General features: G+C 52.0%; 1 protein-coding gene across 3 annotated transcripts in view; it reads left to right on the forward strand.

Moving 5' to 3' along the window:
- Window positions 1-21,509, forward strand: part of DPP6 (dipeptidyl peptidase like 6) — a 787,207-nt gene that overhangs the window by 694,591 nt on the left and 71,107 nt on the right. For all 3 annotated transcript variants that reach the window (XM_070368978.1, XM_070368979.1, XM_070368980.1), the window contains 2 exons: window positions 18,107-18,230; window positions 19,846-19,884. In XM_070368978.1, coding sequence (XP_070225079.1) covers window positions 18,107-18,230; window positions 19,846-19,884 — 163 coding nt within the window. The remainder of the gene's footprint in view (window positions 1-18,106; window positions 18,231-19,845; window positions 19,885-21,509) is intronic.

Raw genomic sequence — 21,509 nt, forward strand, 5'->3', positions numbered from 1 at the left:
TGCAGGCCTGTCCACGGGCCCAGTTAAGCCGAGAATGATCCATCCGGAGGCTCAGCAAATACCCAGCCCACATTTTGCCATAATGGTAGCCTGGGTCCTCCCTATTCACTTACAGAATTCTGCATTACTAGTAGCCCCTGGCAGCTTCCAGAAGGGCGGGTGCAGTGGCCTCAGCCACTCTGGCTCCTGCGCAGGCCCAGCTCAGGGCTGGACACACGGACGCTTGGAGCTGCTGGTCCGTAACGATGTGGGCGTCTCCCGTGGAGGCTTCATTGCTGTCCCTGGTAGAACCCATCTGCCCACGGCCACTGCAGGACACACTGAGGTTCTTTCGGCTCTCCCATCTCTAGGCGTGTGTAAAATCACTGGTCCTCAGGAGGACAGACCCAGCCCAGGGCTCCCCTCTGCCTGTCCCTCCCAGCTGTCTGTCCGTCCCAGCCCTGGAGTGGCCACCCTACTCGTGCAGCGGGTCCCAAGGCCTCAGTCTCGGACGGCCCCTCCTGGGAGATCGGGCCCTCAGTGTGTCCCAGAGTGAAATCAACCTGGGCGATGCTATTCTTGACAGGACCCACTCCAGTATTCTTGCCTGGAGAAGCCTCTGGACAGAGGAGCCTGGCGGGCTACAGTCCATGGGGTCGCAGAGAGTCGGGCACGACTGAAGCGGCTTAGCGTGCGCGCATGCATTCTTGCCGGGATAGGAGAAACACTGCAATCATTGCTTCGTCTTCTCTCCCGAGATCCGTGTGCTTTGCTGTCTTCCTGCAGTGCCATCCCTGTCAGGCCGCCTGGGGCCTGGTCCACCACTCTCTCTGAATTAATATGGAAAGTCACCTGGAAAATTTAAGCCATCTGTTTGAGTTAATTGAAAATCTCGTTTAGTCCATTTGGTGATGCTGTTTCCGCAGGCTTGATTAGCTTCAAGGACAGTGAAAAATTAGCCTCCATCAGGGCTGCCGGGATGCGGGCCTCGGGGCCTCTGCTCTGCAGCTTCCCGAGCTCAACGCGGCGATGCTTTCCTAGCGCCCTGTAACCTGCGGTGTGTTCATGTCGTGCTTTCTCGTCTCCTTCCCCATCACAGTCTTGGGATTTTTCAAAGTGAGCGCGGATCTGTCAGAAATCACGCAGTAAATGTGAGCAGCCGTTTAGCAAGCATTTATTATTTGCGTCCATTAGGCTGAGAATTTAGCGTGAATGAAATATGGAGGTTATTATGCAGAGGAGGGATTGGCCTTGAAGGAAGCATTAGAAGCAAGTGAGGACTGCAGGCGTGAGAGGGGCTGTGTGAGAGCAGGGCCTGGATGAGGCGCCCCCTGCCGCCCCCCGCCAGGTCTGAGGCTTTCTCTTCCCGGCATTCAGCGCCTGGGGACCCTTTGCGGTGGGGGCTGCCTTCTGCATCACAGAGACTTCAGGCATATCCCCGCCCCTCCCCACTGGATGCCAGCATGACCATCGAAGATGCCCCAGGACAAGACTGAGAACCACTGGTTCCGAGTGAAGGTTCACATGCTGCCGCCCGGGTCCAGATCCCGGTTCCGTGCTCCAGGGCGAGTTCCTGCCTCGTTCCGGTTCCTCATCTGCAAGACAGGGATGCACGTTAAGAATCGAGGGTTCATTCCTGTGGGTGTCATGAGGACCAGACAGAGCACACAGCACAGGCGGCTCTCCCGTCTCGTGCCGGAGTCCTGCCTGCTGGCCACTGGCCCTCCGCCCTGCCCTCAGAACTTCAGGGCCATTTCTGACTGCCGGTCCAACATCTCCCCTTCAACTGGTCAGGTTGTGATTCTCAGAGAAGGTAAATGAGCAGGTGTCAGAGGTTTTATTTAACTCACTAATTAACCAGTGGGGCATTAGAACCAGTCCAGAGACAGTTGAGAAGCTCGGTGTGTGTGGACAGTCTGACAAGAAATATAAGGTCAAGCTTGAGGGTTACAGATCCCCCAGGGCCCTGACTGTAACCTTGGGGCTCTCTGACCCACCAGACAGAAATCCATGTGAGATGTCCACCCCAGCAGGGCTGCCCGGGCCATCACAAGGCAAGCCGGGCACTGCACAGGAAGATACTCAGCGGCCTCACTTGCTCTTTGCAGGTCTCAGATAAATCCTCTATCTATCTCTAAATGATATCCTAAACTGGGCTTTCCTGGGGGCCCAGAAGTGAAGAATCTATCTGCCAATGAAGGAGATGCAGATTCGATCCCTGGGTCAGGAAGATCCCCTGGAGGAGGGCATGGCAACCCACTCCAGTATTCTTGCCTGGAGAATCCCCATGGACAGAGGAGCCTGGTGGGGTACAGTCCAGGGGGTCACAAAGAGTCAGACACGACTGAAATGACTAACCATGCATACACGTGTGAAGCTGAAGCTCCAGTTCTGGGCTGGGCCCGGCACGTGGTGTGAGCTGGGTTTGCTGAATGGGCAAATTAAGTTTAAAATTAGCCGGTAAAGTCCTGTTTCAATAGGATCCTTGTAGATACGGATTTCTTTGGTTGTCCTGGAAGCAAAACTTGACAGATACTTGGCCCTTGCTGACGTTCTGCCTTCTCAGTACAGGACGCTGTAGAGACCACCATTTACCCGTCCTGGGCTTGCAGCTGGGACCCTCACAGCAAGACAGATTAACAAGAGGGAAGCACAGTTTATTCACACGTGCCCTGCACACAGCGTGGGAAAACATCTCAACCCGAAGCCGCTCAAAGCATCGACTCACAGTGCAGCTTTTACAGCATCGTCCACCAGGAGCAGTAAACTCGTAGAGTTACCAGGACCAGGAAGCAGGTTCAGGGTTCCCAGGGCAGCAGCTGCAGGTGGTACATAAACCAGAGGGCCCCGTGGGGAAGATGGGCCCTCAGGCTCCCCGGTGCATCTCTGGGCCAGTGAGAGTCTGCCTCTGGGAAGAGGAAACTATTTCCTGCCTTGAGGCAGAAGCAGGGGGGCTTTGCTGAGTTTGCTCCCTCCTAATTGCCTTCAGCTCAAAATAATTGTCAAAAAGGCATATTTTGGGGTGACCTAGTCTGGTTTCTTTCAACACTAGAGGCACTAAATCTAAAGAAGGTAAAAGGAAGACACTTACTTTGTGGAGGGATGGAAAAAGGAAGGAAACCTACGTAATGCCCTCAACAATCTAGGCAAGGATAGTCAGAAGTTAAGTACCGCAAGATAGGCATCAGTTCTGTTCAGAATTTTGCTACAAGACTGAGAAATCAGGGGAGGAAGAGGGGTGGAAACAGGCAGGATTTGGCCACTTGGGGACACAAAAGAGATCATCTGGACCAGGAGGAACGTGCAGGGCGGCTCCTGGGTCGGGTGTGGCCCAGTCTGGTTGCGTGTTAGTTCCACACTTGTCCTTCCCTCTGCCCTTCTCTCAGGAGCCAGGGTGTATGTCTCACAGATGTGGCTGGGTCCCCTGGGGCCTCACACAGCCCGGCCATGAGTGCCCCTCTGCTGTTCCACAGAGGCAGGGCCGAGAACCCAGAGGTTACGGACAGGGTCTGCAGCTTCCCTGGTGGTGCTAGTGGTAAAGAATCCGCCTGCCCATGCAGGAGACGCGGGTTCCATCCCTGGGTTGGGGATCCCCTGGAGAAGGAAATGGTACCCACTGCAGGATTCTTGTCTGGAGGATCCCATGGGCAGAGGAGCCTGGCGGGCTGCAGCCCATGGGGTCACAAAGAGTCGACAGCTGACTCCACACAAAGCCTGAAATGTGCCCTGGGACTCAAGCCAGGCAGGACCACCCGTCCCTCCACGCAGCCTCCACAGGGAGATGCGGAGAGCCCAGAAAGGCCAGGGGCCACTTCCTGCAGACGGGTCAGGGCCCTTCAAGGGGAGGAAGCAAACGTTTCCCATGTCAGCTGTCTCCCCTTCATCCCGCGCACTCCCCACCCTCTGCTGTGGCTCCTCAGCCAGCCCCACTCCCCTGCAGGGTTCTGGGGGGGCTGACTTCTGGGCTCCCCAGTCCTTGCCCTGGCAAAACCTACTGCCTTCCGCATGTGCCAGGCACTCTGGTGGGCCCATGACGGCCCCTCCATCAGGTGACGGGGTCCAGGCGCCACGGCAGCTCCAATTCAGTAGCCGCGTGCAGGGTGGCGGCCAGGGGAACAGGTGATGAGTGCCGCGGAGGGCGAGGTAGCCCTGCGCTCACAGCCAGAGCAGAGCCAGGACCTCCATGGGAAAGGGTTCCCCACAGAGAACCGGGAATGGGGGTGGGCACGGGGCCCAGGGATGGGGCGCGCCCTTGTTACTCAGGGCACAGTGATCCCCCCCTCTCCAGGAAGTGCACCTGTGGCAGGGCCCGCGGTTTCTGCAATTTCACAGGGAAGCCCGGCTGCGCTGATGAAGCAAGCGCAGCTGCCTTTTGCTGGTTTCCTTGCGGGTCCGTTGAGCTGGGTGTTGAATGAAGACGTACCAGAGCCCCGACAGGGTCATTTTGAACTGGCGTCGGACTGCGCTGGTGTGTGTGTGTTTTTGTCTCCTCCTGCAAACACTCCGTCAGATGCCATCCAGCCGGTGGCCAGGGTGCCCGTCCTGCGTCTGGTGGCCGCGGGGCTGATCACAGAGCCTGAGAAGGGAGGCTAATGCCCGGTGCCCGACGGTCCTGGGCCAGGCGGGCTCTCCCCGCCCCCCACCTCTCGCTTCTGTTGTTTCTCCTCCGTTTATTCACCTTACGGTCCAGCACCAAGACCTAGATGTGCCTGGCGCGGGGCTAGCCATCGTCGGTCAAGTGCAGGAGCTCTCGTTTACCTGTTCTTGTCCGTTTCACTCTCTGCCCCCTGCCCGGCCCCACCCCTTAGGCCTTTAAAACGCCGAAAATGTGCTGTGAGCAGCCTCTCCCCCGTCGACGCTGGTTAAACGTACGGCGGTGTGCGTGCTTGCCTTACGTACATGGCGCTGAGATATGGATACAGACGCGCAGGTGCAGACGTGTGTTGCCTGCGTGGGCTCCTGCCGCCTCTTTTTCCTCTCGGGACTCTGTAAAGACCTAGCACACGGGTGTGTGTGCGGCTCACTGCTTCCAGCTGTGCACGTTCCCGGAGGCTGGCACTCTCAGGGCACCCCCGCCCCTCACCTGCTGCCTCCAGGCTCCTCCTGCACCCTCTCCACCCGTGATGCACCCCCTTCCAACCTCGAGAGGAAATGCCGCGTCCTTCTGCCGGGTCAGTAAGAAGTGTGGGCTCCCTGGGAGACTGGCACACTGGATCCAGAGCAAGCCTTTATAAGGATCAGAGGTCATCAGAGCAACGGAAACATCACAGAAAAACAGGGCCTTTGTTCCTGAGGACCTGAGCACCACCCCCATCAACAGTTAACCGCCACCTCCTCCCTGGTGGCTCAGCTGGTAAAGAATCCGCCTGCAATGCAGGAGACCTGGGTTCGATCCCTGGGTTGGGAAGATCTCCTGGAGAAGGGAAAGGCCACCCACTCCAGTATTCTGGCCTGGAGAATTCCAGGGACTGCATCCTCCATGGGGTCCCAAAGAGTGGGACAGGACTGAGCGACTTTCACTTTCACTTTTCTTTCTATTTTCACCCCCACCCCCACCATCAACACCCCCAGCAGGACCTCTGCCTCTGCCTCATCATCACCACCTCGATCTCCTCCACCAACACCTGCACTTTCACCACCGACATCACCACCACCTGACTTGCCGATTGTTGCTTTTTACTTAGGGGTAGAAGCGAGGCTCCAACACAAGATTCCTGACACCTGACCGCCGCGCGTGTCCTTGTTCCAGAGCTCTCGCATCTGCCGTGTTCCACTTGGTGCCTGCCCTCTCAGGTGGCCCACACAGGACCATTTCTGTAACTCTCCCCTTCCTGGTTTTTTCCAGTGGGGGTGTGGCCTGGGTTTGGGGGGTTTTAAACCTCCTCAGGTGATTCGGAAGTGTGAGCAAGGCAGGAAGGCCCTTCTTGAGACCTGGAAAGGAAGGTCCGTGTCATTTTCTTTATTTTTTTTAGTAATTTCGTTTCTTTGTCTATTTTGGCCGTGCTGGGTCTTCATTGCTGCACAGGCTTTCTCCACTTGTCACGAGTTGTAACGCACAGGCTTCTCATCGTGCTGGCTTCTCTTGTTGCAGAGCATGGGCTCTAGGCACAGGGGCTTTGGGAGTTGCAGCATGTCAGCTCAGCAGTTGCGGTTCCCAGGCTCTGGAGCACAGGCTCAGGAATCGTAGTACCCGAACTTAGTTGCTCCGAGGCACGGGGGATCTTCCCAGACCTGGGGTTGAACTTGTGCCCCCTGCATTGCAAGTGGATTCTTTACCGCTGAGCTATCAGGAAAGCCCTGTGTCATTTTCAAATCAAAGATGCTGCCCCCCACCTCCATCCCTGAACCTGCCATCTGACTAACATATTTCTAATCTTCTTTCTTTATATGAATGACTGTGGGAAGATACGTGTTTCATCTGAATTTGATTTCCAACTTTATTCGAAGGTGTTTGGGGGATGAATTAGAAATGCCCAATGCTGTCTAATGCCCGCAGAGTGAGACCTCGCTCCGTTTACCTCATGTATTAAGTAGTGAACTGGCCACCAAAACATTCACATGACCTCATCTCAGGGAGCCGTTCAAGGGGCTTGGCGCAGCCAGACAGCCGTTGCGTTTGTGGTATCAGATCGGGGTGTGGTTTTGTTATCCATGAGGGCAAGAAGCTCTGCATGGTGACTGCAGAAATATGGAAGGTCCAGTCTGGAGAAATGCTGCTTCTTTATTCTACTGATGCTTTGGAAAGGGGGTTCTCAACGTTACTGCTGATCACAGGTTTCCAGATTCTCATCCATCAAAATGCCTCATGCTTTAGAATCCTGGGAATCTGGTCGTGGATGCCAGAAAGATAAACTTCTGGTGAAGAACACATGTTCTCCATGGTTGTGGTTTGTGTTTAAAGGGAAGCGAGATCATTCTGAAGACCCTGTCCCTAGATATGCAGGGACTGAGTCGTGTTTGGCAGACTTAGAGCAGGAGAATAGCCCGTGCTTTCCTCCTCATCTTAGCAGCCAGCCCTGCAGTGCGGCCAACACCTCAGATGGAAAGGAAAGGTCATGTGGTCTCTTCCTATGTTGAAAGCGAAATTCTGGGGCCTCCCTGGTGGCTTTGTGGTAAAGAATCCACCTGCCAGTGCAGGGGATACAGGTTCGATGGCTGGTCCGGGAAGATCCCACTCCCATGTGCCGGGGAGCATCAGAGCCTGCGTATGAGAGCCACAAGTGTGGAGCCTGTGTCCTAGAGCCTGCAGGTCACAGCTGTGAGTGTGTGTGCCGCAGCTCCTGAGGTCCCTAGAGCCCGTGCTCTGCACCAAGAGAAGACGCTGCAGCGAGAAGCCCGTGTATCAACTAAAGAGTAGCTGCCACGCGCGACAGCTGAAGAAAGCCGTGCAGCAGCCAAGACTCAGCACAGACAAAACAAATAAGTAGGCTTATTAAAGAAAGGAAGTGAAATCATGGACGCTACATCAGATAGCAACTTATCTTACCGTCACATCCTCCTTATTCTGCCTGCAGAGATTTTTGTGCAATTAAGAGGCTGCTCCCAGGGTCAGGTGTGGAGCTGTATACTTGATCACAGCAGCATTTGTCATTTGATGTCGTTTCCGTTTGTTCAGTGATGCTTTCTGTTACCATCTTCCTTGTTTTAAAACTGTCCTCTCAAAGGATTTTTCGCTCCAGCCTCACGCAGGGGCCGACCCTCCCTGGAAACGCCAGCATCAGTCGCAGGCCCTTGATTTCGCTGGATCAGCAGGCCTTTCGCCCCCCCTGGCCTTCGCTGCCGCGTGACTGTCAGAACCTCTGCCAGAACTCGGAATACCGAGAAGCGACACGGCACATTAGTCCCTGCGCGGGAGACGCTGCTCTATTAATATTTGACGGGAAACAAATGGGCTAATAAAAAATTCATACACCACTCGGCAGGAGGGGTCGCTGTGTTCTGACTTGAAGGCCCGTCTGGCTGGAGATCCGTGAGGAGGCTGTGGAATTTTCTCGGCCAGGCTGTGCTGTTTCAGCAACTGCAGCTCCCACATGGCTCCTCCTATCAGGGCAGTCCTCACCCCGTACTGAAATTTGGGGGTTCTCTGTCTCCCCACAAACAGGGAGCTCCCCTACAACCAGGCTTTGGGCCTCTGCCTGCCAGCATCTGGACCCGTGTCCACGCTGAGCCCTAAGTAAATGCTCTTTGAATGAATGACAGTATTTATGGGCAGATAAAGTGCTTTAGAATAAAGAAAATCAGTGGCATTTCTTCCAAGAACCTTTGCATCCTGTTAATCATTTCGTTTCACGTTCTTTTTAAAACACAATTTGTCCAGCCCTCGAAGCATGATTCTCTATCTTCTGTGATTATCAAAATGCTTCTGTGTCTCACTGCATCTTGACATTGGATCAACTCTGGTGTCTCTCACAGCCCAGCTCCATCTCACGTTCTTAGATTCAGTTCGGCTCAGTTCAGTCGTTCAGTTGTGTCCAACTATTTGCAACCCCATGGACTGCAGCATGCCAGGCCTCCCTGTCCATCCCCAACTCCCGGAGCTTGCTCAAACTCATGTCCATTGACTCAGTGATGCCATGCAACCATCTCATCCTCTGTCATCCCCTTCTCCTCCCACCTTCAGTCTTTCCCAACATCAAGGTCTTTTCCAGTGAGTCAGTTCTTCCCATCAGGTGGCCAAAGTATTGGAGTTTCAGCTTCAGCATCAGTCCTTCCAATGAATATTCAGGACTGATTTCCTTTAGGATGGACTGGTTGGATCTTCTTGCAGTCCAAGGGACTCTCAGGAGTCTTCTCCAACCACAGTTCAAAAGCATCAATTCTTCGGTGCTCAGCTTTCTTTATGGTCCAACTCTCACATCCATACAAGACTACTGGAAAAACCATAGCCTTAACTAGACAGACCTTTGTTGGCAAAGTAATGTCTCTGCTTTTTAATATGCTATCTAGGTTTGTCATAACCTTTCTTCCAAGAAGCAAGTGTCTTTTAATTTCATGGCTGCAGTCACCATCTGCAGTGATTTTGGAGCCCCCCAGAATAAAGTCTGCCACTGTTTCCATTGTTTCCCCATCTATTTGCCATGTAGTGATGGGACCAGATGCCATGATGTTAGTTTTCTGAATGTTGAGTTTTAAGCCAACTTTTTCACGCTCCTCTTTCACTTTCATCAAGAAGCTCTTTAGTTCTTCTTTGCTTTCTGCCATAAGGGTGATGTCATCTGCATATCTGAGGTTATTCATATGTCTCCCAGCAATCTTGATTCCAGCTTGTGCTTCGTCCAGCCCAGCGTTTCACATGACGTACTCTGCATAGAAGTTAAGTAAGCAGGGTGACAGTATGCAGCCTTGGTGTGCTCCTTTCCCGATTTGGAAGAAGTCTGTTGTCCAATGTCCAGTTGTAACTGTTGCTTCCTGACCTGCATACAGGTTTCTCAAGAGGCAGGTCAGGTGGTCTGGTATTCCCATCTCTTTAAGAATTTTCCACAGTTCAAATGCTATTTTTTCCTCTCCTTTAACTGTGACCAGGTTTCTCTTTATTCTTTAGAACCTTATCTGCTTACCAGTTCACTTATTAACTCAGAGAACGCCTAGGGAGAGCAGAAATGGAGGCAGAGACGATCATATGGAACACGCTGTGTCACCAGATGGTCTGCCCACCAGAATCGCTTGGCTCACTTAGTTTGGTGGTTCCCCAACTGGGGCACCAGTTAGACCAGTTAGGTGCCTCAGCCACGCCCAGAGTCTCAGATTCAGTTTGTTTCCACCACTTCCCAGGTGCTGCTGGTCTGGTGGCCCCGCCTGAGGACCACTGACTCTGGTCATTAAATGTAGGGGGCAGAGACTGTTTCTCCTCCAGGGCCCAGGGGAGCAGTTCCGCTCTGGTCACCTCTCTCTGGACAGGCCCCGCCTCCCCGAGCGCAGGTGGCAACGCGGGTGCCTGCTGCCCAGGTGTGCCCAGGCCACCCTCGGGGCCCAGGAGACGGCCCCCATCTCCACCCACACCCCCGCTCCTTGCAGGTGGCAGTGTGTGCGTGTGCACGCTCAGTCGTGCCCGACTCTGTGCAGCCCCACGGACTGAATCCAGCCAGGCTCCTCCATCCATGGGGTTCTCCAGGCAAGAACACCGGAGCGGGTTGCCATTTCCTCCGCCACGGGATCTTCCTGACCCAGCGACTGAACCTGCATTTCTTGTGTCTCCTGCACTGGCGTGTGTGCTAAGTCAACTTCAGTTGTGTCCGACTCTTTGCAACCCCATGGACTGTACCCGCCAGGCTCCTCTGTCCATGGGGTTCTCCAGGCAAGAATACCGGAGTGGGTTGCCATTTCCTCCTCCCGACCCAGGGATCCTGACCCAGGGATCAAACCTGCGACTCTTGCATCTCCTGCATTGGCAGGCAGATTCTTTACCACTGAGCCACCTGGAAGCCTGTGTCTGTGTGTGTGAGTAGGTGAATATATATGTGTGAAAGTGAAAGTCACTCAGTTGTGTCCAACTCTTTACGATCCTTTGGACTATACAGTCCATGGAATTCTCCAGGCCAGAATACTGGAAGGGGTAGCCTTTCCTTTCCCCAGGGGATCTTCCCGACCCAGGAATCAAACCAGTGTCTCCTGCATTGCAAGCAGATTCTTTACCAACTGAGCTATCAGGGAAGCCCTATATATATATATACATACGCATTTTATTTTCTCTACTGGTTACCTTTATAAACTGAAACAGTACTCTTACAAGTTTCTCCTGTATCACATAAACTACAGGCAAGAATTTTAACAACCCACTTGGTAAAATGGATCTCAAAGTCCTGCCCTTTCCTACAGGTCCATTCTCTGCCCTTCCCACCTAGAAAATTCTTTTTAATATTTTTATATCCCTGAAGTTGATGCCATTTCCGTTCTTCCCCAAACCCAAACTTTCCTTATTTATCTGTGGGTTGATTCTGAAAGACTACAATCAATAAACAGCGTAACTTTACCATAAGTAATTGTCTGTCTTGGTAGCACTAAGTAGCATCCTATGACTGTGTCTCTTTTTTGTTCAGCTTTTTGTTTTTCCCTGAGTTTTAAATTGCCTTTATTTTTATTTGAGCTATTTTATTTTATTTTATCTTATCACACCCTCACCATTTCCCCCCAGACTCCAGCAGGTACCCTGTTGCTCTGCCTCTTTCCCCACGTGCGTCCCTGCAAGGCCGCTCCGCCGCCCCGACTCTAGTCTGGACTCACTGTTCTTTTTCACATCGGCGCTGTGCCACCCAGGGGGACCCCCTCGCTGCTCTCTGCGTTGGTCTCGCATCATCTTCTTTCTTGATTTACTTCCACTTCCGTCTGGAGTACGCCCTCCAGATGCTTTCCTAAGAAAGAACTATGGGAGGTAAACTTTCTGAGTTCTGCAATATTTTAATATGTCTCTCTCACGTCTGTTGAAAACCTTAGTTGTATGTGGGATTGCAGCTTGAAAACCACTGTCCCTCATTTTGGGGGCTATAATTCCATCTCGTGTCGGTGTGGCCGATGACAAACCCGATGTCAGTCTGACCCTCATTCCTCTGCAGATTATGTCTTTTTTTTCCCCCACTGAAAGATATTTGGATGAACTAACATGTCTAAATGTGGGTCAGGTTTCTCTGTTTTCTCTTGCACCATCTGTCTCATCCAGACTCTCCCAGATGGTACTCCTGTTCAGCCACATTTCCCAGCCCCACACTGCTGCTAAGTCTGCTAAGTCGCTTCAGCCGTGTCCGACTCTGTCCGATCCCAGAGACGGCAGCCCACCAGGCTCCCCTATCCCTGGGATTCTCCAGGCAAGAACACTGGAGTGGGTTGCCATTTCCTTCTCCAATGCATGAAAGTGAAAAGTGAAAGTGAAGTCGCTCAGTCGTGTCCGACTCCTAGCGACCCCATGGACTGCAGCCTACCAGGCTCCTCCATCCATGGGATTTTCCAGGCAAGAGTACTGGAGTGGGGTGTGGGGTGCCATTGCCTTCTCCAACCCCATACTGACTGCACCTCAACCTCCAGGTCCCCAAAATTCTCTCTGGGGTTGACTCGGCAGGCATTTCAATCTGTTGCTTCTTCAACTAGCCTCATCCCTCGAGACTCTTACGTCTGAAATGTGGTGAAACCGTTTCTGTAATCTTTATGTGGGTGTATACCTGCTTTATTCCTTCATTATCATCGTAATTGCGTTTCTGGGGAGAGAAGACAGAAATAAATGTGATAGATCCATCAACTTAAATTGGAAACTTCCAGTTATCCTTAATAACCTTTTTCTTATTTAAAAAATCATCTCTGCATTATAGACAATAACAATCACTTGCCCTCTCACTATGCACAGGTAACTGTTCCAAGTATTTTGATAAGTTTTCCTGATATTTTTATCTAGAAATGCACACTTGTCCTTTATTTGCACCTTTTTTAAAATAATCATTTTCCCAGCACCATTTATTGTATCAGTCTTCCTTTCCCCACTGATTTGGGATGACAGTTTAATATTATTAAATATTAAATTCTTAGATAAACTATTCTGTTCTAATATAAACCCTTGTGACAAGGCTGCCCATCATGATGGATCTACTGAGTGTTACATCAGTTACAAAGTCTATAACTACTCTGTATCATTAGCAATAAATCCCTTCTCATAAGTCTTCCTCTTTAAACTATCTTGTCATTTTCATCCACTTCTTCTTATATGTGAACTTTAGTATTATTTTATTAGCTTCCCCCTTCTCAAAAAAAAGAAGTTCATTGGTCTTTCTGTTAGAAACTTTAGTATTTTTTTTAAATTTTATTTTATTTTTAAACTTTACAATATTGTATTGGTTTTGCCAAATATCGAAATATACATGTGTTCCCCATCCTGAACCCTCCTCCCTCCTCCCTCCCCATACCATCCCTCTGGGTCATCCCAGTGCACCAGCCCCAAGCATCCAGTATCGTGCATCGAACCTGGACTGGCGACTCGTTTCATATATGATATTATACATGTTTCAATGCCATTCTCCCAAATCTTCCCACCCTCTCCCTCTCCCACAGAGTCCATAAGACTGTTCTATACATCAGTGTCTCTTTTGCTGTCTCGTACACAGGGTTATTGTTACCATCTTTCTAAATTCCATATATATGCGTTAGTATACTGTATTGGTGTTTTTCTTTCTGGCTTACTTCACTCTGTATAATAGGCTCCAGTTTCATCCACCTCATTAGAACTGATTCAAATGTATTCTTTTTAATGGCTGAGTAATACTCCATTGTGTGTATGTACCATAGCTTTCTTATCCATTCATCTGCTGATGGACATCTAGGTTGCTTCCATGTCCTGGCTATTATAAACAGTGCTGCGATGAACATTGGGGTACACGTGTCTATTATTTAATTAGCTGCCCCCTCTCAAAAAAAGAAATTCATTGGTCTTTCAGTTAGAAATAAATTCATTTCTTAAAAAAATATTAAGTATTGACCATAGGTGAAGCGCTGCCCTCGTGGAGCTCGAATACTATCAGTTCAAGCCTGCCCAGACTGATAATTATTTTGAAAGTTTCTCTTGTTTAGTTTCCTGTTCCAGGGAGGTAGCATGTTTGTGTCTTAAATACAAGATGCATCATCTGTGATGGCTGCTACCTTTGTTTTTAACCTTTCTTTAAAAGATTTACTAAATGTTTATAATTCTATGAAATAGTCACCCAGTGTTTATTTTATATCATTTTATCACTTAATAATTACTTTTGATATTTGCATTCAAATTTATCATCAGATTGGTAGTAGTTTAGGACCGGCTGTAAATGGATTGGTATCAGACATCATCTTCCTACGTGTGAAGCTTTTCATTTTAAGCCTTTAATTTTGAATAGCTTTTAGTAAAAGGTATATTCAAGTAGAAGACATGGTGTAAACAAGACGATGCTGCTACCGCTGCTAAGTCGCTTCAGTCGTGTCCGACTCTGTGCGACCCCATAGACGGCAGCCCACCAGGCTCCCCCGTCCCTGGGATTCTCCTGGCAAGAACACTGGAGTGGGTTGCCATTTCCTTCTCCAATGCATGAAAGTGAAAAGTGAAAGTGAAGTCCTCAGTCGTGTCCAACTCTTAGCGACCCCATGGACTGCAGCCTACAAGGCTCCTCCATCCATAGGATTTTCCAGGCAAGAGTACTGGAGTGGGTTGCCATTGCCTTCTCCAAAACAAGAAGATATGGGTTATTAAAAGCTCATTGAGGTATTAAATATCATTAGGCTTAAAACACCTTTGCCGACAAAGGTCCATCTAGTCAAAGCTATGGTTTTTCCAGTAGTCACATATAGATGTGAGAGTTCAGTTCAGTTCAGTCACTCAGTTGTGTCTGACTCTTTGTGACCCCATGGAACTGCAGCACGCCAGGCTTCCCTGTCCTTCACCAACTTCCAGAGCTTGCTCAAACTCATGTCCATTGAGTCGGTGATGCCATCCAACCATCACATCCTCTGTCCTCCCCTTCTCCTCCTGCCTTCAATCTTTCCCAGCATCAGGGTCTTTTCCAATGAGTCAGTTCTTCGCATCAGGTGGCCAAAGTATTGGAGCTTCAGCTTCAGCATCAGTCCTTCCAATGAATATTCAGGACTGATTTCCTTTAGGATTAACTGGTTTGATCTCCTTGCAGTCCAAGAGACTCAAGAATCTTCTCCAGCACCACAGGTCAAAAGCATCAATTCTTCGTCATGTAGCCTTCTTTACAGTCCAGCACTCACATCCATACATGACCACTGGAAAAACCATAGCTTTGACTATATGCGCCTTTGTCAGCAAAGTAATGTCTTTGCTTTTTAATATCCTGTCTAGGTTTGTCATAGCTTTTCTTCCAAGGAGCAAGTGTCTTTTAATTTCATGGCTGCAGTCACCATCTGCAGTGATTTTGGAGCCCAAGAAAACAAAGTCTGTCACTGTTTCCATTGTTTCCCCATTTATTTGCCATGAAGTGATGGGACTGGATGCCATGATCTTCGCTCTTTGAATGTCGACTTTTAAGCCAGCTTTTTCACTCTCCTCTTTCACTTTCATCAAGAGGCTCTTTAGTTCCTCTTCACTTTCTGCCATAAGGGTGGTGTCATCTGCGTTTCTGAGGTTATTGATATTTCTCCTGGCAATCTTGATTCCAGCTTGTGCTTCATCCAGCCAAGCATTTCTCATGATGTACTCTGCATATAAGTTAAATAAGCAGGATGACAATATTGACATACTCCTTTCTCAATTTGGAACCAGTCTGTTGTTCTGTGTCCAGTTCTAATTGTTGCTTCTTTACCTGCATACAGATTTCTCAGGAGGCAGGTAAGATGGTCTGGTATTCCCATCTCTTGAAGAATTTTGCACAGTTTGTTGTGATCCACACAGTCAGAGATGTGTCAAAGATGCAGTCAAAGATGCAGATGGTGACTGCTGCCATGAAATTAGAAGATGCTTGCCCCTTGGAAGAAAAGCTATGAGCAACCTGCTGCTGCTGCTGCTGCTAAGTCGCTCAGTCGTGTCCAACTCTTTGCGACCCATGGACTGCGGCCCACCAGGCTCCTCCATCCATGGGATTTTCCAGGCAAGAGTACTGGAGTGGGGTGCCATTGCCTTTTCCAGTGAGCAACCTAGATAGCATATTAAAAAGCAGGGACTTTACTTTGCCAACAAAGGTCCATCTAGTCAAAGCTATGGTTTTTCCAATAGTCATGTATGGATGTAAGAGTTGGACTATAAAGAAAGCTGAGAGCCGAAAAATTGATGCTTTTGAATTGTGGTGTTGGAGAAGACTCCTGAGAGTCCCTTGGGCTACAAGGGGATCTAACCAGTCCGTCCTAAAGAAAATCAGTCCTTAATCAGTCCTGAATATTCATTGGAAGGCCTGATGCTGAAGCTGAAACTCCAATACTTTGGCCACCTGGTGTGAAGAGCCAACTCATTAGAGAAGACCCTGATGCTGGGAAAGGTTGAAAGCAGGAGGAGAAGGGGATGACAGAGGATAAGATGGTTGGATGGCATCACTGACTCCATGCACATGAGTTTGAGCAAGCTCCAGGAGTTGGTGATAGACAGGGAAGCCTGACGTGCTGCAGTCCATGGGGTCACAGAGTCGGACAGGACTGAGCAACTCAACAAGAACAGACTTAAAATAGCTGAGAAATCTGAGATCAGCATAAATCTGTATCTTTTCTCAAAACTTGTTACCTTGTTACTGAATTGTTGTGGCATTTCTCTTCCTGTAGAAGTCTAAGAGTCTATGAGAACATCTTTGGGCATTTTGTTAATTTCCCTGGAATTGGAAAGCCCTTTAATCTGCAGCTCACGCCCCTGCTGTGTCGGCATCTTGCGGTGCCTTCAGCGATTGCCTCTCTTCCCGTCAGTCCATCGGAGAAGCACTTAGATTCTCAGATGTGAGGACCATCTGCTGTCTTCCATCTCTCCCCCGCCGGGACCCCTTCCTCTGCCTTCTGGGGGAGCTTCCCAAATTTTCTTCCATTTTCATTTTCTCATTTTCAATTCCAGTTTCTTCACAGTCTCCTCATCTCACCTCTTTGGTTGCACTTCTAAATAGCAAACCTCTGCAGCCTGTCTCTGTGACCTTCCATCACACCTCGACAGGAACGCCTGCACCAAACAGGTCCCCAGACCAGGCCCTTCGGACGCCCGGCTCGCCGCAGTGTCTGTCCAACAGGGACCAGAGCTTATTTATGGTGTAACTGGAAATTCAAAGTGTTCCGTGTGCAACACGGGCTGGCACAGACCTGAGTGGCTTTTTAAGGAGCAAAGCTGAGTACATGTTTCCTGGCTGCAAAGATCCAGGCAGACTGTGAGAGCCTATCGTTACAAACACAGCTCCCAGCCTTGCGGCACTGACACGACAGCAAAGCCACAGCGGAAGCTGCCAGAAGGACACGTGACTCTCAGAGCCGGAGCCGCTGAAAGGCAGGGTGGGAAAGTGGGTCCCGTGAACAAACACGCAGAACAAACACGGGTTCCCAGAGCCCGAGAGCTTGCGGAGCAGATGGTGACAGGAGCAGCCATATTTCAGAAACTCACAGAACCCGAGAGGGTGGAAAAGCATGAGCTGGGCTGTGCTGAACGACTCTCCACCGTGTCCGCAGCAAATCTCCAGGGACTGTGCGGGGGTTCCAGGGCCTGTTCTCCGCCCCGAGAGAGCTGATGACCTGGCTCAGAGGCCTCCCTGCCGTGTTCGTCGTGTGCTCTCGGCTTTGGCTGAATTAACAGCTGTGACTAACGGTCGTGAGAAGTGGGGGACCCAGCGATTTAATCCCCTGACTAGCTGAAGGCTGTGTCAGCGCGCCGGGTTGCTTAGATCCTTCTGCCGACAGTAATTACTGAGCATACCGGGTCTGCTTCCAGCTCTCCGGGCATCGTCCCGCAAACACGCAGCGTCTTAGCGATAAGAGATCTTGTCAGACGTGGAGTCATCATTCTGAACACGAGATCTCATTACAGATAGAGTCGGGCGGGCGGAGGGACGTGTTTTTGTGAAGTTGCTTATTTTTTTTTTTTTTGTCATGTCCTTCTAACTCATCAATGTACATTTTTCATAAAAATCCTGATTTGGTGGGGTGGGGGGAGTGGCTCTGGGTAACTGAATTAAATACCCAGGGGCTGAGTACAGAGTGGCCCAGAACAGTCTGGGGTTTTCAGGTTTGGGTAAAAGCAGGTGCATGACAGCTCAGATGTCAGATCAAGTCCACCACTTGCCCAGAGCCGCGGTACCCGCTTCCCTAATTAGAGCGAGAATGGCCCTGGGGACTTGGGGACGGGAGCCCCGCGGCTCCCTCCCTCGGGGCCGGGGGAGAGGAGGGGGACAGGTATCCCCGCCCCCGGAGCCCTTCTCGGCTCAGACGTCCTGGCCGCTTTCCCCACGTGGCGCTGAGTGTCCCCGTGGCAGGAAAGCCGGGCAGCAGGCAGCACCACCCGCCCACTTACAGAACCCAGGTGGGGGGGCGGCTGGGAGGTGCCAGTGCAGGAGCGCAGCTCAGGGCTGGGGGGCAGCTCGGAGAGAAGCGCACGGCTCCCTCGCTGCGGGCGCCGCTGGGGTCCGCAGGGCCGCCCCGGGGGCTCACTCCCGCATCTCCGCACGCGCCGCCCAGAGCCCCGGGGCCCTCAGCGCGCCCTCTGTTGCAGGGAGTACTACATCACCATGGTCAAGTGGGCCACCAGCACCAAGGTCGCCGTGAACTGGCTGAGCCGGGCGCAGAACGTGTCCATCCTCACCCTCTGCGACGCCACCACGGGGGTCTGCACCAAGGTAGGGGGGCCGGGCAGGCGGCGGGCGCTTCCCGGGGGTCAGGGTCACGTGGGAGAGAGGGAGAGAGACAGAGACACAGAGAGGGAGAGACGCACACGCACACACACACACACACATACTGAGAGACACACACAGTGAGACACACACACACACACACACGCACACACTGAGAGACACACACACACATGCCCACACGCTGAGCGCCGGCTGGTCCAGGCTCGCGGGCCTCCGTTTTGCTGCCGCCTGGTGGCTGACTTGAGAACTGCTACAGACTCAGGGCTCAGCCGCGCGGCCGCCAGGTCCCAGAAGTGAGCCTTCCGTTCTCCTCGCCCCCGGCCACTCCACAAAGGGGCCTGCCCCCCGTCCTCCACTTGGCGCTGGAGGGGGGAGTGGCCCGGCCTGCGTTCCCAGGGCCCAGCGCTGCAGCCGGGCCTGGCTCTTTCAGCGTCAGCGCCCCTAGCCCGGCCAGAGCCAGCCAGTCCCCTGGGCAGTCAGCCTCCTGTCTGCGAGTCACTGCTGTGTTCCCGCGGCCCCAGGCTGGCTCAGTGGGCGGTTGGAAGAGGCGAAGGAAGGAGCCGGAGGAGGAATGAAAATGTAAATAAGCAGGCCGGCTCCCCTGAGGATCGAGGAGTGACCCGCAGCCAGACTTCCCTGGCCTTGGGCCGCGTCCTCCACGCTCCCTGAGCCCCGAGAAACGTCCACTCAACCCAGGCTCATCTCTCAGAAACCCTTTTCAGGTCCTAAACTTTTATTTTTATTTTTGGGGGCCCTAAATTTTTATTTCCCCACTGGGGAGGCGACGGGCTTGCAAAGCAGCCGTGTTGTGACTTGGGATTTGCCCCCAAACAGCCTGATCCCGCAGTCCAAGGACGGTCCCAGGGAGCTGTGGCTGGGACCAGCGTCCTCCGCGGGCTGGTGACTTACTTTGTCTGTGATACAGTCTGGAGCAGGTTCCGGGTTGTTCTGATGAGCTTCCTGAGGGGAAGGAAGGGAGGAACAGGCACAGCGCAGCTGGGAGGCTGGGGCGGCTCATGCCGCGGGGCCCTGGGGTCTGTGCCCCTGGCCCTGTGGGGTCCTTGGTGACAGTCCTCCTGCCTGTGGTCAGAGTCCGCGGATGAAGAGCAGAGCGGCCGGGGACAGGCCGAGGCGCGTGCCGCTGAGCAGCTGTGCCCAGCACGGTGGGTTTGGTCGTCTCCCTTTCTGTGTTTTTACACACAGTTCTCAGACTGACTGTTCACCTGTGGTCTAAGTCCTGAGGGTTACTCAGAGTTGTGAACTGGAAATTTGACACATGTCCACACACACACACACACACACACACACACACAGCCTTTAAATGAGCACATGGCCTGGTCAGGGGTGACCACCGCATGGCAGTCCTGCAGAGGATTCTCACCCCAGTGTCTGTCCTCGTGGCCGGGTGAGTGATGTCTTCCCTGCTCCAGGACACGCGCGCTCAGCTCTGAGCCGCGGCACCAGACGAGGCAGAGAGCAGCCAGCCTCCTCCGCGAGCCTGTGCGGCCCCCGCGGAGGGAGCCAGACTGCTTCTACACCACCGATCAGAGACCCGAGATGTGCACAGACGCCTTCCTCTAACACTCTTGTTTCGTTTCAGAAACATGAGGATGAAAGTGAAGCCTGGCTGCACAGACAGGTAACTATTCCGTGTGTAAATCCCACACTCGCCGCCTCCACCAGCCACCGTGTCCCCCTTCCCCAGGTTTTACAACACACACACACACACACACACACACGCAAGGTTCCGTGGGGCGGTAGGGCCGCTCAGCACCTCCTCGTCCCCGGCCCCAGGAGACCCAGCAGGGCTGGAGAGCCATGGGCTCTGTGGGAGGGGCTGCAAGAGCCTGCCCCAGGGTCGTGCGGTGTTCTCAGGTCTTGGGGTGTCCCTCTGGTGTACCGGGGACGAGTCCACACGAGTTGCCTGGATTTAACAGGTACTCAGTCGCATCCAACTCTTTGCCACCCCATGGACCGTACCTCACCATGCTCCTCTGTCCCCGGGACTCTCCAGGCAAGCATCCGGGAGTGGGATATCGTCTCCTCCTTCAAGGGATCTTCCCGACCCAGGGATCGAACCTGCATCTCCTGCACTGGCAGGCAGGTTCTTTACCGCTGAGCCACTTGCGAGGCCCACTTTGCTGAAAGAAGACGAAACGTGGCTGACGTTCCTGACTTTGTCGTCCTGCTTCGAGGAAGCGTCCTTTGAGGAGGGGACTCTGGACGGGTCCGCTGAGTCTTCCCTGGATTTCCTTCCCCGACTCTGCTAAGAGATGCAGGTGAAGCAGGCCTGAGGAACTGGAGGCGATCGGATGAGATCTGTAGTCAATCACCCAGACAAAAAAAGTTCAACTCCCCACAAAAAATAAAACCTTTCACACTGGTACTTTCTTTCTTCGGTTATTTTTGTCTCGTTGCACAGCCTGATGTTAGAAAGCACACGTGGAAGGTTTTGGAAGCTCACTTCCTTCTCATCCTACCGAATGGGATGAAAATCATCTGAAATTTTATGGGAAAAATCAAACTGGATTTGAGTTTCAGAACGATGGTGGGGACGGCAGAGGTGCGCTTCTTTACTGACAGGGTAGAGTCCGTTCGTGGAGAATGACTGAAGCTGGACTGTCCACAGTGGCTCTCCAAGGACATCCTAGAAGCTCCGTGCACACCTGTGTTACCTGCAGAGTCAGCTGTCTGGCCTCACCTTCCATCAGTTATCTCAGGGGAGGGCTGCGGCCTCACCAAAGGAGCGATTCTTTAGATCCATCTGTGTCCTGCCCTGGGCCCGCCTGCTGCAGAAGAGGAACACTCGTGTGGCCGCTTGTTTCCTGTGTCCAACTTTGAATGCCAGGTCCCCGCTAGGAAATACCCATCATGAGACTGTGTTCAGGCGTCATAAAGTATTCGCTGGGGAGCTGAGGAGTTCTTGAGTGCCACCTGGACCAATGATGCGAGCACAAGCACCAGATGTAATGTTACGACGTGCCTCTTAAAAATCACACAAAATGCCCAAGTGGTTGAAGCAAAAGAGTCGGGGAAAAAATTCATTATCTGCGTAAAGTCATCTGTTCCACTAATAGGAGATCATGCCAGACACCTCGCTTTGTGGATCTCAAAAACTCACGTCCACCGTTTCCACTTGCTTCACGGCTGAACAACGTGCCACCGGGTGGACAAAGCACGCTTTGCTCTTTGGTGACGGCATCTGAATGGTTCCTGCCCTGCGGCTGGTGCGAGTCATGCTGCCGAGGGCACAGCGCTGAGTGA

This window comes from Bos mutus, chromosome 4, assembly GCF_027580195.1.
Source record: "Bos mutus isolate GX-2022 chromosome 4, NWIPB_WYAK_1.1, whole genome shotgun sequence".
In the NCBI taxonomy this organism is placed as follows: Eukaryota; Metazoa; Chordata; class Mammalia; order Artiodactyla; family Bovidae; genus Bos; species Bos mutus.